This window comes from Carassius carassius, chromosome 35 (genome assembly GCF_963082965.1).
Source record: "Carassius carassius chromosome 35, fCarCar2.1, whole genome shotgun sequence".
In the NCBI taxonomy this organism is placed as follows: Eukaryota; Metazoa; Chordata; class Actinopteri; order Cypriniformes; family Cyprinidae; genus Carassius; species Carassius carassius.
Genome location: NC_081789.1, coordinates 24672926 through 24687868, shown reverse-complemented (window position 1 = coordinate 24687868; position 14943 = coordinate 24672926). Strand labels below are relative to the sequence as shown.

At 33.8% G+C, this 14943-nt stretch overlaps 2 protein-coding genes across 2 annotated transcripts in view; both read right to left on the bottom strand.

Moving 5' to 3' along the window:
- The window catches only part of LOC132116318 (SRC kinase signaling inhibitor 1-like), a 44743-nt gene extending 41932 nt beyond the window's left edge, over window positions 1–2811 (bottom strand). The window contains exon 1 of the mRNA XM_059525109.1: window positions 2563–2811. The gene's annotated coding sequence lies outside the window, so the exon portion shown is untranslated. The remainder of the gene's footprint in view (window positions 1–2562) is intronic.
- Window positions 2812–5436: 2625 nt separating this feature from the next.
- LOC132116317 (growth factor receptor-bound protein 7-like) lies at window positions 5437–14192 on the bottom strand. The gene is made up of 14 exons (XM_059525107.1): window positions 13353–14192; window positions 11188–11314; window positions 10746–10902; window positions 9520–9641; window positions 9335–9409; window positions 9116–9253; window positions 8897–9007; window positions 8063–8161; window positions 7881–7961; window positions 7613–7732; window positions 6821–6878; window positions 6635–6722; window positions 6463–6556; window positions 5437–6378 (listed from the first exon to the last, which is right to left on the bottom strand). Exons 1-14 carry the CDS (start codon window positions 13493–13495, stop codon window positions 6232–6234), a joined length of 1560 nt encoding a protein of 519 aa, XP_059381090.1. The 5' UTR covers window positions 13496–14192; the 3' UTR covers window positions 5437–6231.
- Window positions 14193–14943: the final 751 nt, after the last annotated feature.

Here is a 14943-nt window from a genome sequence, read left to right as displayed (position 1 = left end):
CCCAAATTATCCTTGAAAAACAAGTAAGCCATTTGTAGGTTGGTTTTTCCAAAGAGCCTGAACACTGTGACTTTCAGAAACCTATTTGGAAATAATCATTATTTTGCAATTCCGTTTGTTGCCACTGGTGGTGCTGCAGTGACAAACTTCACCTTTATATATCCAACTTGGAATGTTTATGACTAATATTACTTCTGTTTTATTAAGCCAACTTCACATTAGTCTCAACCTCAGATGCCACACCAACTGATTGCTGGTTGAACACTTAGCTGGAAACACTTCAGGAGTTTTGAAGTCGTCATCAGATTGGTTAGATTATACAGGATTTCCAGGAGACGTGTGTATTGCATTCTTTAACGTCCCACATGGGAACAAAGATGGCGTGATGCCAAACCCTCTCCTGTTAGAAGAAAGCCGTCGTGTTTACAACTGTGACGCTGAGCGCTTATCAGGATCTGGATTTTCAAAAATATGTGAAACATTTATATTTATAGAATCTTTAAAATATGTCCAAGAGTTCTACGCACGGTCTGTAATTGTGGTGATATTTCCACACCACAAATTTAAAATTCTGCATCCTGTTTGCTAACCAAATTCAAATTCAATTCAACTTCAGGAACAGAATGTGAATTTAAAAGCCAAATCAACAGAACTAACTTTTTACTAACCTGCTTTTACCTGACAATATTCTTTTCATACTGTGGCTTTCTCATGTGTGTGTTTAAACTAATGCCCACTGTAGCGCCCCTTGTGGCGACACTGAGAATGTAACATACTTATCTCGTTAAGATCTTTTCTTCCTATTGTGAAGTACATCTGAGTGAAAGGGATTTGATATCAGAAAAAATATATATTTCTCTAAACCTGTGGTTGTTAATTGGACAGTGGAAGAGGTGAATGCTAGTTTGAAGTCGATTGTAAGAAAGGGGCGAGGTTAAAGCTGACGAAATGACTGGAGAAGTCCAGCATACATAACCAGAGAGAAGTCTGCTGTTTCACTAGTTTCAGTTATGACATTTTGATAAAAAATTACATGAAACATGGATGAACCATTCACAATAAGATCATTGGTATTAAACAGATAGGGTGAATTTACATTTCATGCCATCTTTAAATTAAATCAACTTCATCTTTGTTATTATTTCAGGCCTATTTACTTTAAAATAATGTCTTCGAACCGAAAAATATTAAGAAAAAGAAAAAAAAAATCTAATGGTTTTAAAGAATCAATTCACCGGCCAAAATTTAATTTTATACTTTAAAAGTTACTTAGATGACAACGATGTACTAAAAACAAAAATGTTTTTCGTTTGCATTTTTGAAAATTTTCATGTACAGATGACAACATTGTCAAAATAAAATCCAATTTCACACAGATCAGCAAAAACGACTTTAAAACGCTGTGTTGTGCATGCCAGGCCAGTAGATGGCGATGTCACTACAAAGTTTTCACAAATTCTCATTTGCGTCGTTTGCATGGAAACGATAACGGTATCATTTTTAAAAACTTTCACTTTGAAACTCATTTTCAGTCTGCCAAAAATGTGTTGTCATGTAAATGAATTGCCAAAATGCATACAAATGATCAGTTTTTAGTTGAAAATTGTGTCTTGTAAAGACCTCCTGACTCACACTCAAATCGTTCCAAAACCAGGTACTTTAGTTCTTCTGTGGATCACAAAAGAAGATATTCTGAAAAGCGTCTAAGTGTTTCTGTCAATACAATGTCAGTGAAGGTTTTGAAACAATCTGAGGGTAAGTCATTTTATTTTTGAGCTATCCAACATCATTTGGCACAGGAGCCTCGAAAGTCAAAATATGATCAGTTGGGCGTTCAGGCAACCCAAATATTATTTGGCGATTCATTCATCATGGATAGATGGGTACATCAGCCCGGGCTTCTCTTCATCCATTCATCCCTTTCTCCACGCCTCACTCCTCACTCCACTCACTCTACCTCCTCTGCTGTCACATCTCTTCCCTTCCCTGTTTTCTCAGTCCATTATATTTCTCCCTCACATCTCATGCATCAATCTTTTCTCTCAGTTGAAATTACTGCACACTTCCAGAGCTCTGCTTCCACCTCAAAAGCATCCAAGATTCCTTCATCTTCCTGTCTCAAAATTGTTCCTCATTTTCCCGCAGAGGACAGACCTTACCCTCTTGGATCCCTCTTTATTCTCGTCTGTCTCTCTAGTGGTCTAACTCTCTGCAGTCCGTAAAATGATGGAGAGACAGTCGCCACATCCCATCGGTCCATGACATTCACACTGACAGGAGTTCATGCAGCTCTCCATTAAGATGCATTAAAAGACATGCATCTGCCTGTCTCTCTCCCTCTGCCCCTCCGACTAGAACACTAGAACAAAAAGTGCCTTATGAATACTGATTTAAATGCAATCAAAACTGGAGCTTCAAGAAGATGTGGCTGCAAAGCTCTCAGTATTTGTCAGTGTGAAACCAGAACAGTTTGTAGTTCCCCAATGGATCAATTTTGCATTCAAACTGCTTCATGACGGGAATAGATGGGATTCTTCAATCCTTGAGGATAACGGCACATACCTGCTGAGGCTGGTGCTGTCTCCTCTCCTCCCTTCTGCCCACCCACCCTCTCTTTATCTCGCCGCACTGTCTTATGCAGCCTCGTCCTCCTTCATTTCTCCTGTAACACCCATCCCGATCTCTCCCTCTCAGATCCGTGTCTTCACTGGGAATCGTCTGCTGGCCAGCGTGGTGTATGTGTGCGACTGTGTGTGTGAACGTCTGTGTGTAGGTCCGCATGGCACAAACCGAGCTCATCTGATTTTCATAAACCCCCCACTCCACCAGGAGCCCCCCTCCTCCTCTTAAAGGTACAGTGACCTGATACGCTACGCATGGGCCCAGCAGGCTCTTGGATTGAACCATCATGAGGAAGTAAGGGGGGAGAGTTGACGAGGGAAAAAACGAGGGATAATTGCAGGATGGCAACACTACATTAACTGCAGAGGCTGATTTGCATATACAGCTTTGGAAAAATTAAGCCAGGAGAGATTTGAAATAAAGATAATGAAGGTAATCTATAATCAATTAATAATGATGCACTGCACAAGAAGTAGTTACTGAAAACGTAATCATATTGTAATAAAACGCACTCTAAGAAAATGCATATAATAAAGTATAACAATATATTTATAAAAATGAAATAATTATAAATAACAAATACCAAAGAATCTGAGCAAGTGTATATTTATAGAAAATATATTTATTTTTAACTAATTTAAACTTTATGAAATCTTAACATATTTAATAATAGAAATTAAATATGATTTAAATATGCATACACACACACACACACACACACAAATTCCACAGAATTTAAGCAAAATATATACGTATTAAAAAATTTCTATCAAATATTTTATTTTGGAATCATTTTAAATATTATAGGATTACATATAAATGCTATTAAAGCAATGTAAAATACAATGTAAATATTAGAACAAAATGTTTTTAAAAATAAAAATATAATAAATTGCATAAAATATATCTTTAAAAACATTTACATAATAATATAAAATTATAAGTAGCATGCATATATGTAAACATATTCATTCTTAAATACTTTTTAATTCAAATCAGAATGTAAAAGCAAATAAAAGTGCTTTATTATTGTAATAAAGGTTGATACACCCATCTTAAATTTGATTTGCTGTATTATGTTGGTCATCAAGTAAAAATGAACCGATCAGCAAAGGCACTTTGGACAGGACAGATGTACGGAAACAGAAGCTGAAATTCAATCCACTTCTGTCCCGCTAAACTCTCAGAGTCATGGGTCATTTCAGCTTTAGAAGAGACAAACCATTCCATTCACATCTAACATCAAAATGCATTTCATCTCATCCTTAAAACTACAGGAAATGTGTGTAAATTTAATGCAACTCAAAAATGTGTGCAGTGTGTGGCTAACTATAGATCAGAACTAAGGACAATTTCATTTCAGTTAAAGCTTACTTTATTTTAGAAGGTAAGATAATTAATTTTAAGATCTCAGAATTACTTGAACAGTTATGCTTTAACTGCAACAATGAATCAAACTCCTGATCTTCTTCAAATGAAACTGATTTGAACCCAGTTGGAGCAGCTTCATGTGTTGTTCTGTGTCTCTGTGGCCTAGTTCCAGCAGAGCTACAGTCTGAGTGTGTTCACGTGTGTGTATGATAAATGTGTGTGGATTGGAAAGGTGGAGATGAAGCTTTTATGCAGGTTTGGGGACATTGTTCAATCTTAAATTAATCATTCCTCATAAATAAGTTAGAGGGGTGACTGACTGGTTGAGTGTGTGCGGTACGTCAGGTGGAGCTACGGCAAGCTGGTGAAGACAAAAAAGGACACAAAAAAACGCAATATATAATGACTTTGCTTAGAATGAACACTATATAAAAAATATATGTAAATACATAACTGAAATCCAAATCTCATCGTCTCCTTTATTTACTCTCAAAATAAATATAACATTAACTGCAAAATACAATTATGCCATTCCTTTAGATCACCTAGAAACATTAAATTATATATTATAATTATCTATTCTAATAAATTAAACATCAATATTATATAACGCATTTAAAATTAATCAAATAATTATAATTAGTAATATTATTATTGAATTATAAAAACAAATTAAATTATGATTATAATTATATATTATAATATCTCTCTCTCTCTCTCTCTATATGTATATATATATATATATATATATATACACACACACACACAATTATATGAAATTAAACAATTTTATCTATATTTTATATCAAATATAAAAAATTTTTAATTAAATTAAATATAATTAATAAATTACAATACATTTATAAATGCATAATTGCTAATTCAGGTATGATTTTAGCATAACATTTAATTATATAATTAAAAATATATAATAGTAATGCATACATTAATGCTTATTTTTTTATATTAATATATTGAACATTCATCCATGCTACAACAGTTATGTAGCTAACTTCCTTTTTTACTCTGTTGAAATCAGAACTCAGTCCATATTGATTCATTAGACTCTACAATTTCACACTACATTAATATTATTATTGTCAGGATGAATGAAGTGTCCTTCCCCGACTCAGTGATCACCGCCTCCTTTATTTACCCTTATAACACAGGATTAATGTATGATTTATCAACAGCTACAGTGAGGTGATCACCTCACTTACATCTGAATAAATTCATTCAATAATCGGATTCAAAGTGAGTCATGCAAATCAGTCACAGCATACAGTGTATACTACTGCCTGGACAGGAATAATCTCCATGGCAACAACACAGTGGAGACCTGACAACTGAGGCACTGTGATGTCAAGTTAACTGCTGCATACACACACACACACACACACACACACACACAATCTGAAGGTTCGTCTCCAGAAACGGTCCAGCTGAGAGTCAAATACAGTTTAATGCAGCAAAACAACAAGCGCACACACGCACACACACACACAGATTCAAACTTCTAAAACACAAACATTCCATTTTCTTAAAAACTTCAACTTGAGGCTTTGGTCAAAATTAAACCACATGTGCACAACCAACCACAACTGTTAACCAATGATAAAACAGAGTCACCTAAATACAAATATAAAATAAAGCAAACATAAACTGGTCTCTATCTTAAACTTCAATATTATGAAAAAACACCCATAAATTAAACAATGTTGAACAAAAAAATACAATTATTATTCTTAATTATAATTATAATAATAATAATAAATCTGCTACATTGAAATCGCCTCCTTCTGCAACTTCATATATGCATTAATGTATCCCTGCATGACTATTGCTTAAGTGAAGAGTTCCTGGACAGTACCGCATTCAAAGCACCAGTGCGCCTCCTAGTGTTGAAGGAATGAATAGCAGGAAGTTCCCACACGATTGTGCACTTTCCGGTTTAGAAACATTCCCGGATAGAAGGATGTTGAATTCAAATGGCTTTAAACAAGCAGTCCGTAAACAATTTGAGTATTTTTAAAATAGTAAAGAGCTCTACAGTGTGCTAGAGGTATATAAAATATAAATAACATTTCTATGTACAGAAATTCAGTCTTTTTTGGGTTACGGAAAACGGTGAATGTCCTGACATCCACTGCGAGATGTAAAATGAAAACTTTCACGGTCTGTAGACTGGTGCTGGGTCATTTAGATGCAAGTTTTGAGGAATAGGTCAAAGGTGAAGGTTTAGAATGCAATGCAAGTGCAGGGGTGTTTGAGACACACAGGTAAGATGCCGCAGTTGATCTGGTGAAACTCCACCAACTGCAGCAGATCTGTGAACAGTGTGACACCATCGTCCATAGTGTAGTACTGTTTATCTCCTTGCTCCAACTACAGAGAGAAAGAGAGGTCAAGATGAGACTGTCTCATGTAAGGCCTGATGTAAAACACACACAATAAGAAAGAAAGACTTACGGGAATGATGAGGTAGTGATGGGTCTTCAGTTTATAACACAAGGACAAAACAAAGCACTGCGCGTGAAGCTGACTGTCACGAATCAAAAACATCCTGCAGACAAGAGAAAACTATATAAACAACTGTACACGGCAGGTGTATATGATAATCACAAAAACTGGAGATTCTTACCCATCCACCTGGCCCTGCTCCTCCAATAGCCTTTGAGCTTCAATTCGAGACACGCCCCCATGGAACCATGGCTGAACCTGATGAACCGCTGCAGACACACACACACACACACACACAGAGAAAGCTTTTAGTAATGAGAGCTTCTTTCTTGTTGATGACAATATATTTTATTGAGGTGAGCCTCACCGGTCAGCTGTGACCCGTGACTGCTGCTGGGTAAACTTTGACGTAATGCTTCTCTCTTCTGAAACACAAAAACACCCCACTAAAGAAACATCTACACAGCTCAGGTAATGATTTTATCAACTTTTTATTTTATGTGTTGTAAAAATAATTTATTAATAATAATTTCATAATAATAACTAATAAAGAATCTATATAATATCTATAATATTACATCTATCGATCCATCTCTGTCTCTCTATCTCTATATATTATATATTATATATATATATATATATATATATATAAATATATATATATATATAGAGAGAGAGAGAGAGAGAGAGAGATTTTTTTTTTACTTGTTTTTTCAAGGATGTATCAAATTGTTTAAAAGTGACAAAGGCATTTTGTAACAAAATATTTATATTATAAATAAATGCTGTTCTTTTAAACTTTGTTCATTAAACAGTCCTGAACATTTTTTTTTTATCATTTTCCACAAAAATATATGAAGTATTTTAAGTTTTTTTTAAATATAATTTATTTATTTTAATATATTGTTATTTTAAAACTGCAATATTATTTCACAATATTACTGCTTTTACAGTATTTTTGATTATATAAATGCAGCCTTGGTGAGCAGAAGAGACTTCTTTTAAAAACATGAAATTATTTACGGACCTAAACGTATGAACAACACATATGTGTCTGTAGCAATAATTCTTTTCAAAAATTAATTTCATAGTTTTTCTTGAGAACAAACACACACACTCACACACACACACACACACACACACACACACACACACACACCCTCCAGTTGAGTCCTTCCTCGTGCTCTGCATTCTGGGCCTCATGTGGATTCTGAATCACTCGACCACCGCTCTTCCCTGAAAAATCCATGGCCACCATCGACTCGTCCCGGTCTGTATACTGAAGATGACACGTGTGTGTGTGAGAAACTCAGTGAAGAACTTACATTAACAGTCTGCTCCCCACACAAAGCCAACCTATGTCTGCAGAACATGGTGCACAAGTTGTAAGGACTTTTTTTTTTAAGCTTCGTAGATGTTTCCTGTACCTTGGAGTCTGGTCGTGATGGTTTGTGAAGTCTGGTGCTGGACTGGGAGAGCTGGTAATTACACTGGAGCTGTTTCCCATGCTAAAACACACACACACACACTGCAGGTTTCAGATGGAACTAGCTTTCTTAGTGAGTCCTTGTCCTTGTGTTTGTGTTTGTGTTTGTGTGTGTCCATGTACCTTAAACAATCTGAAAGCCGTGATCCAGCATGTACGACTCTGCTCACTGTCAGCACACATCAGCTTCAAATTCTGACAGCGAAACCTGTCTTTTGAGGCCTACCATACACATACAAACACATATTCATGTTCATTTAGCTGTCTACATGAGGAAATACCATAGACTTCTAATACTGTTATGTGAAGCAAATTAACATTATTATAGACCAACTCTAACCCTAAAAGAAATCCAACTGCATTCTTAATGTCAACAAACTGCTTTATGAATTGCTTTTATACATTTTCACTAAAATAGTAACAAATAGTAGAAAAATAGTTTGTTAAATAAAATACAGCTAAAAATAAAATATAGCACTAATAATATATATTAAAGACAAACTAATTTGAAATGTTGCTCTGGCAATTAATTGAAAAATAATTTGACAAAATTAATGTGAAAAAAAAAAAATCACTAAAACATAAAAAGCCAATTATAATTAAAATATACAAAATAATAATAAATAAAAACAAAAAAAATTAACTAAATAATTTAAAATAAAAATATTAACCAAAAAAATTTAAATACATATTAATTCAAATTATTTATAAGTACTATAAGTACAATGTTGCTGGGCAACTTTGATTAATGTTGCCATCAACAGGCAACAAGGCGAGACACGGGTCTCACGACTCATCTAAAGTATCAAGACAGAAGTTTGTTACCCATTCTCATTGGGAAAGTGCCCAAGCAACATTCCTCAAGAAAGTTACCAGGCAAAATTGCTCAAGAAGTTGCCCCATGTATCACCAGCCTAATAGTATAAAATACTCTGATACTCTGTTCCTATTGGCTACCTTAATGCAGAAGACATGTTCTCCCGGAGCCCCGTAAAGTTTACGGCCATTGAATACTGTGAACACATTCAGATCTTCCAGATCTCCAACAAACTGCAGGTGCCAAGGTTCCTACAAACATACATACGCATCCAGATTTTATATGCATGTTTATGTGTACATACACACTTTACACGTTGTGGGTGTGTGTGAATGTGTTTTTGTTTTTGTGTGTGGCACCTTTGATTGTCCTTTGTTAGAGCAGTACAATCCAGAGCGTCGTAAAACGAAATAGAGTTTCTTCCAGGACTTTTTACCTCCCTCTCTCACATGGAGCAAGCCTTGAATCTCTGGACAGGAGCCGCTCTTCACCATATTCTACACAACAGACATTTACTAGTGTGATGAAGACAATAAAATTGCCATTTTTATGTTTTTAAAAGCTGTAGATCAACATACCTGCACCAGCTCTGATGATGTCATGCCTTTAGTGACATCAGCGCTGTCAGAGATCATGTGCTCCGGGAAAAATAACTGCATAACGTAACAAAATATAACTAAAAATGTCTACATTTGCTAGTTGTAACAAGACTTAAGTTTAGGATTGTGAACATTTCTTTGCAGATACAAATGTGTTTTCATACCACAGGCTTTTTGAAGAACTCGTACTTGGCGTAGTTTTTACGGAAGATCAGCTTTGTGTCGCTCTCTACTGGCCAGGATGACTGAACCTGCACCACAAGCTCATGGTCTTCCAGACAGCGCTCTGAAAAGACAAAAAACCTGCTAGGTTTGAATGCAAATGCTATTACTCATACAGCACTAACCTTCAGTCTTTAAACCAAATAGTTCCTAAAGGATGACCTGATTTAAGCTTAGATTAAGAAGAAACATATGGTTCATTTTTAAAATGAATCAATAAATTCCTTACTTTAATTTAAAACAATTAAAGTTTAAATTACTTACATTTTATTGAAGTTTTATTTCAATTAAAACATTTAAACGATGTTTAATTTCATTTAAATTAAAACTGAAATAAAATAAAAATGTATTCCATTTCTAATTATTTAACAATTTAAATAAAAAATTAACTTAATTTAAATAACATTTTATTAAAGTTTAACTAAATTAAGAAATACATGTACTAAAATTTTACAAATTGAAAAACTGGATTTTTTTATTTAAATAAATACAATTTTATAAATTAAATATAAAAACATTATTTAACATTTAAATTAAAAATTCTAAATTAAATGAAACATTCTCTAGGTTTAGTAAAACAATTATTTTAAAGAAATGTTGCTACATACTTTTTGCTAATTAAACTGTCATTCATCGAAGCTAAAGGTTCGTCCTCTCCAGCACCTGTCAAAAGCACAACTGAAGCTACTGTAAAAGCCTGTATAACACGTTGGTTGTGTTCTTTTCAAGGCTATTTTCCACAACACCCCATGCATCATTTCTTTCAGCGAATAATCACTTATTATAAAAGCACGAGCCATGCCAGCATTTGTCTTAGCATTATTTCTATGCAAACAAGGGAATTTAGTGGATTTTGTCCAAACAATGAGACATGAATGTGCAATTACATTATTGATTTGTCAAAAGATAGATAGATAGTACTTGTTTTACAGTGCAAAATCAAGTGCATGCAAACAACAAAGTGAATGCAAAGCAGCAACCCACTGTTTTCCAATACAAATCTTATTACTATCAAACTTCCTTTGTAGGTGAAGTATGCGATTTTACATCACATTATGAAAGTATTTTCATTAATAAGGTACGTTCCGGAAGATGTAACTCAAAGGAGAGTATAAGAAGTGTATCAGTAATTGCATTGTCATTTTAGTGCAATAACACAAAGTCTTACCCAGGCCTAAAGCAGAATGATGTTCAATGAGAGCCCAGCTTTCCTCATCCGTACAGTGTGCGTTCTGCGCTAACATTTTACAGACATCATGTGCCGTCGCCCCAGACGTCACCAAAACCGACCGACTGTTTGTAGCATCCCCAAAAACCCGAAGCACCTTCGAAAATAAATAAGAATCTGTTTGTAAATCCTTCAGAAATTAAGATGCACGCAAATGCATTAGACTTTTCATGCTTGTTTTGTTAAAGGTCATGAACTTTTCTGAGTGCCAAAGAATGTGCTTGTGTTGTGCATGTTTATTTACAAGTCTATGAACTGAACACCCTGTGATGTGTTTGTGTACATGCGCGCTTGTTTTTCCCCTGAGGATCATAACTACTGTGAATTCACAAGCAACTATCTATCATTTGTGTCAGAACTTAAACCATCCAGGCACGCTTACGTGTGTGCTGCTGTTGGAGGGGGGATCCCTCCCGCCGAGGGATCCGGTCAGCACCGGGGATGGAGTCGGGTGGCAGAGCTCCGGAAACGGATTGGGAATCAGAGGTGCAGATGAAGCTCGAAACTCCCTTTTAGTCGGAATGATAAAATCACAAGACCAGGAAGAATAAGAACGTGTCAACACGTTTTGTTTCCGTAATCTTTGACATATTTCTGACTGAAACAGGATATTCAACAAGAATGATGTGAGGCAGGATTTGATGAACATTTGCTAAAATTGATCAAATGAACACTAAAGATTTTTTATAACATGCATTAATAAATAAACCATCACAATAAGACCAGCCCAATTTAACTTGGGACAGGTCTATAGTAAACTAAAATAAAAACTAAATAATATAATATATTATGCATTTAAAATACAAATAACATCTTTAAATATCAATAATATGTTATGACATCTGAAGCCGCTTATACACTATTATTATAGTTTAAAATAACATTAAATAAAATATTTTAAATTGAAATAAAATTATACATTTAAAACATAATTTTAAAAAAAATATAAATAACATTAACTCAACTTGCAACTGTCTAAAGCGGTTTATACAATATTGTTGTTTTAAAAAAAGATTCATACTGAATGAAAGAAATGTAAATATAAACAACTTTTTCAAATATAAACAACATCTTAAGTATCTTTAAACAACTAAGAACTGTCTGAAGCTGTTTATACACTTCGTATAGTTTAAAATAAAATAAAAAATATTAATTGAATTAAAATTATATATTTCAAATATAATAACATCTTTAAACTTAAATTGCAAACTGTCTGAAGCTGTGTATACAATATTGCTTTATTTAAACAATAATAATACTGAATGAAAAAAAATATTTAAGATATAAATAACATCTTAAACATCTTTAAATTCAACTTGGAACTCTTGGAATCCATTTACTCACAGTTGCTATGGTTTACAATAAAATGTAACAAAACAAAATAAATGATTAAGAATTAGATTTCAAGAAATAAAATTATATACAGTACAGACCAAAAGTTTGGAAACATTACTATTTTTAACGTTTTTGAAAGAAGTTTCTTCTGCTCATCAAGCCTGCATTTATTTGATCAAAAATACAGAAAAAAATGTAATATTGTGATATATTATTACAATTTAAAATAATTGTTTTTAAATTTATTATACTTTAAATTATCATTTATTTCTGTGATGCAAAGCTGAATTTTTAGGATCATTATCACATGATCCTTTAGAAATCATTCTAATATGATGATTCATTATCAAAGTTGGAAACAGTTCTGCTGCTTAATATTTTTTCAGAACATGTGATACTTTTTTAGGATACTTTGATGAATAAAAAGAAAAAAAAAAGAAGCTATGTTTTTAAAATATAAATATTTTGTAATAACAATATACACTACTGGTCAGTAATTTGGGGTCAGTATTTTTTTTCTTTTTTTTTAAAATAAAATCAATACTTTTATTCAGCAGGGATTTGTTAAATTGATAAAAAGTGATAGTAAAGAAAATATATTATTAGAATTTTTTTTTTTATTTTGAATAAATGCAGTTCTTTTTAACCTTTTATTCATCAAATATATTAGACAGCAGAACTGTTTCCAACTCTCATAATAAATCAGAATATTAGAATGATTTCTAAATGATCATGTGATAGACTGGATGTTACATGTGACACTGAAGGCTGGAGTAATGATGCTGAAAATTCAGCTTTGCATCACAGGAATAAATTATTTTTTTAAAGTATATTCAAATAGAAAACTATTATTTTTAGTTGTAATAATATTTCACAATATTACTGTTTTTTCTGTATTTTTGATCAAATAAATGTAGGCTTGATGAGCAGAAGAAACTTCTTTCAAAAACATTAAAAATAGTAATGTTTCCAAACTTTTGGTCTGTACTGTATATAAAATATAAATTAGAAAACACAACTACATATTTAAAAACAACTTGGAACTTTGAAGCTGGTTATACACTATTGCTATAGTTTAAAATAAAATATAAGTTAATTTATGTTCAAGAATTATAGCGTTATTATTTTTTTTATTTTTTTTTGTATAGCAGGCCAGTTTGAGTTTTCAAGCACAGTCAAACAATACAATAAGCACCAAGTGCCATGAGTTACCTGTGGGTGTTTCTGATGCTCAGAGGGATGGATCGAGGTGTTGACATCCGAAGGTTTTGGGAAGCTGGAAAACATTTCACAGAAACAGAATCTCTTCTGGAGACGGTCTCAATCATCGACCTCCTAAACACTTCCACCTCCATCACTGCCGAGAGACACGAGACGAATGCTCCGTTTAGAAAAGTCAGACGTAAAAAATTATTTGACCACTTCCAGGTGTTACTCACATAGCAAACTATTTGCTACTCTAGTCTACACCATCCACGTGTCACAACAATATTCAAAATTTCCTGTTTTCCTTCCTTTGTACAAACAGCTTCCCTTCCCAAGAATAGATTTTACTCAACACGGCAGAACCTGATTTTCAGCCAAGAACAAAAAGAAAACAACGTGTGCCAAATCGGTGTGAGCAAGGCTTTCAGTCACACCTTTGGTTATTAATCTTTTATTTGCTGTTGCTAAAGGAAACAGAACGGTTGACTAGACACTCATATGTTGACTGTGTCTGATCGCACAAAGAAAGAACTTATGAACCAGGAAGCTGTCAGTGAAACTAAACCGTTCACCTCTTAAACCAACAAACACACAGCAAATGATAAACAAATGCATGTCAACACTTTTCAGCAAGTCTGTCTGCTAAACACAGAAAGTGCTCTCGGGTTGGAAAGCAATCAACTAATCATACTTCCTAATATTTATGAAGGTACACAAACAAATAACACACAGTTCCTTTCTTTTCTGTACCTAAAACACTACCTTGTACCTGTCAAATGAAAAACGTGATGTCACTCTCCGCAAATAAAGCTCTATTGTCCCTGTACAAGGCTGTGGGCTCTACTTACATCAAATAACAAAGAGGGTAAACCACAGAGACCACATTTTCATGCTCAAAGAGAAAATACTGTGGGTTTCTCCTAAAACATGCATTAAGAAACGGTGAGTTCAGAGAGACAGGTTAAACCAAAAGTGATGACAGTCAAACATGTTGCAGAAATGAAAGTGCAAGCAGTTGTGCACCTGTTTGTTTGTTCTGCTTTGATGTTGTTTCATCACCAATGTTTAAAAAGAAGTGTAGTATAATAAAGCATCGACAAACGATGTATACAACTGACTTTTATCAATTAAAAGTACATGCAAACATAAATAGGTTAATATTTTTAATATGTAATAAAGCAGCTGTTAACGTTACTGAAACAAACAATACTCAATATTTTAAAGCAGTTTTACCCAACTTTCTTTCTTTTTGTTCCCCTTGGGTTACGGTTTAAGAAATAGCTCTCCCTAAAATTAAAATTACTCCACGATTAATGCACCCACCAAGGTGTATATGACTACAATCAGGGTTATATTTAAAAAGAAAGAAAAAGATAGCCCTTCTGGCTTTATAATGGCTGTGAATGGTGGTAGAGATCCCCAGAGCTGTGTGGAGTAGATTTTATGATGGATGGATGCACTTTTTTGGGCTTCAAAATCTCAACACCCATTCACTGCCATTATAAAGCTTGGAAGAGCAAGGACATTTTTTATATAAGCCATATACACCTAGGATGCTTGAGTGTGAGTAAATCGGGGGTATTTTTGATTTTTGAGT

Coding starts and splice junctions, on each gene's coding strand:
- LOC132116317 (XM_059525107.1), bottom strand. CDS start 13,495: ATGGAGGTGGAAGTGTTTAGGAGGTCGATGATTGAGACCGTCTCCAGA. Junction 8,162..8,896: donor AACATGTCTTCTGCATTAAG/GTAGCCAATAGG, acceptor TGTGTATGGTAG/GCCTCAAAAGACAGGTTTCG. Junction 7,733..7,880: donor CATCACGACCAGACTCCAAG/GTACAGGAAACA, acceptor TGTCATCTTCAG/TATACAGACCGGGACGAGTC.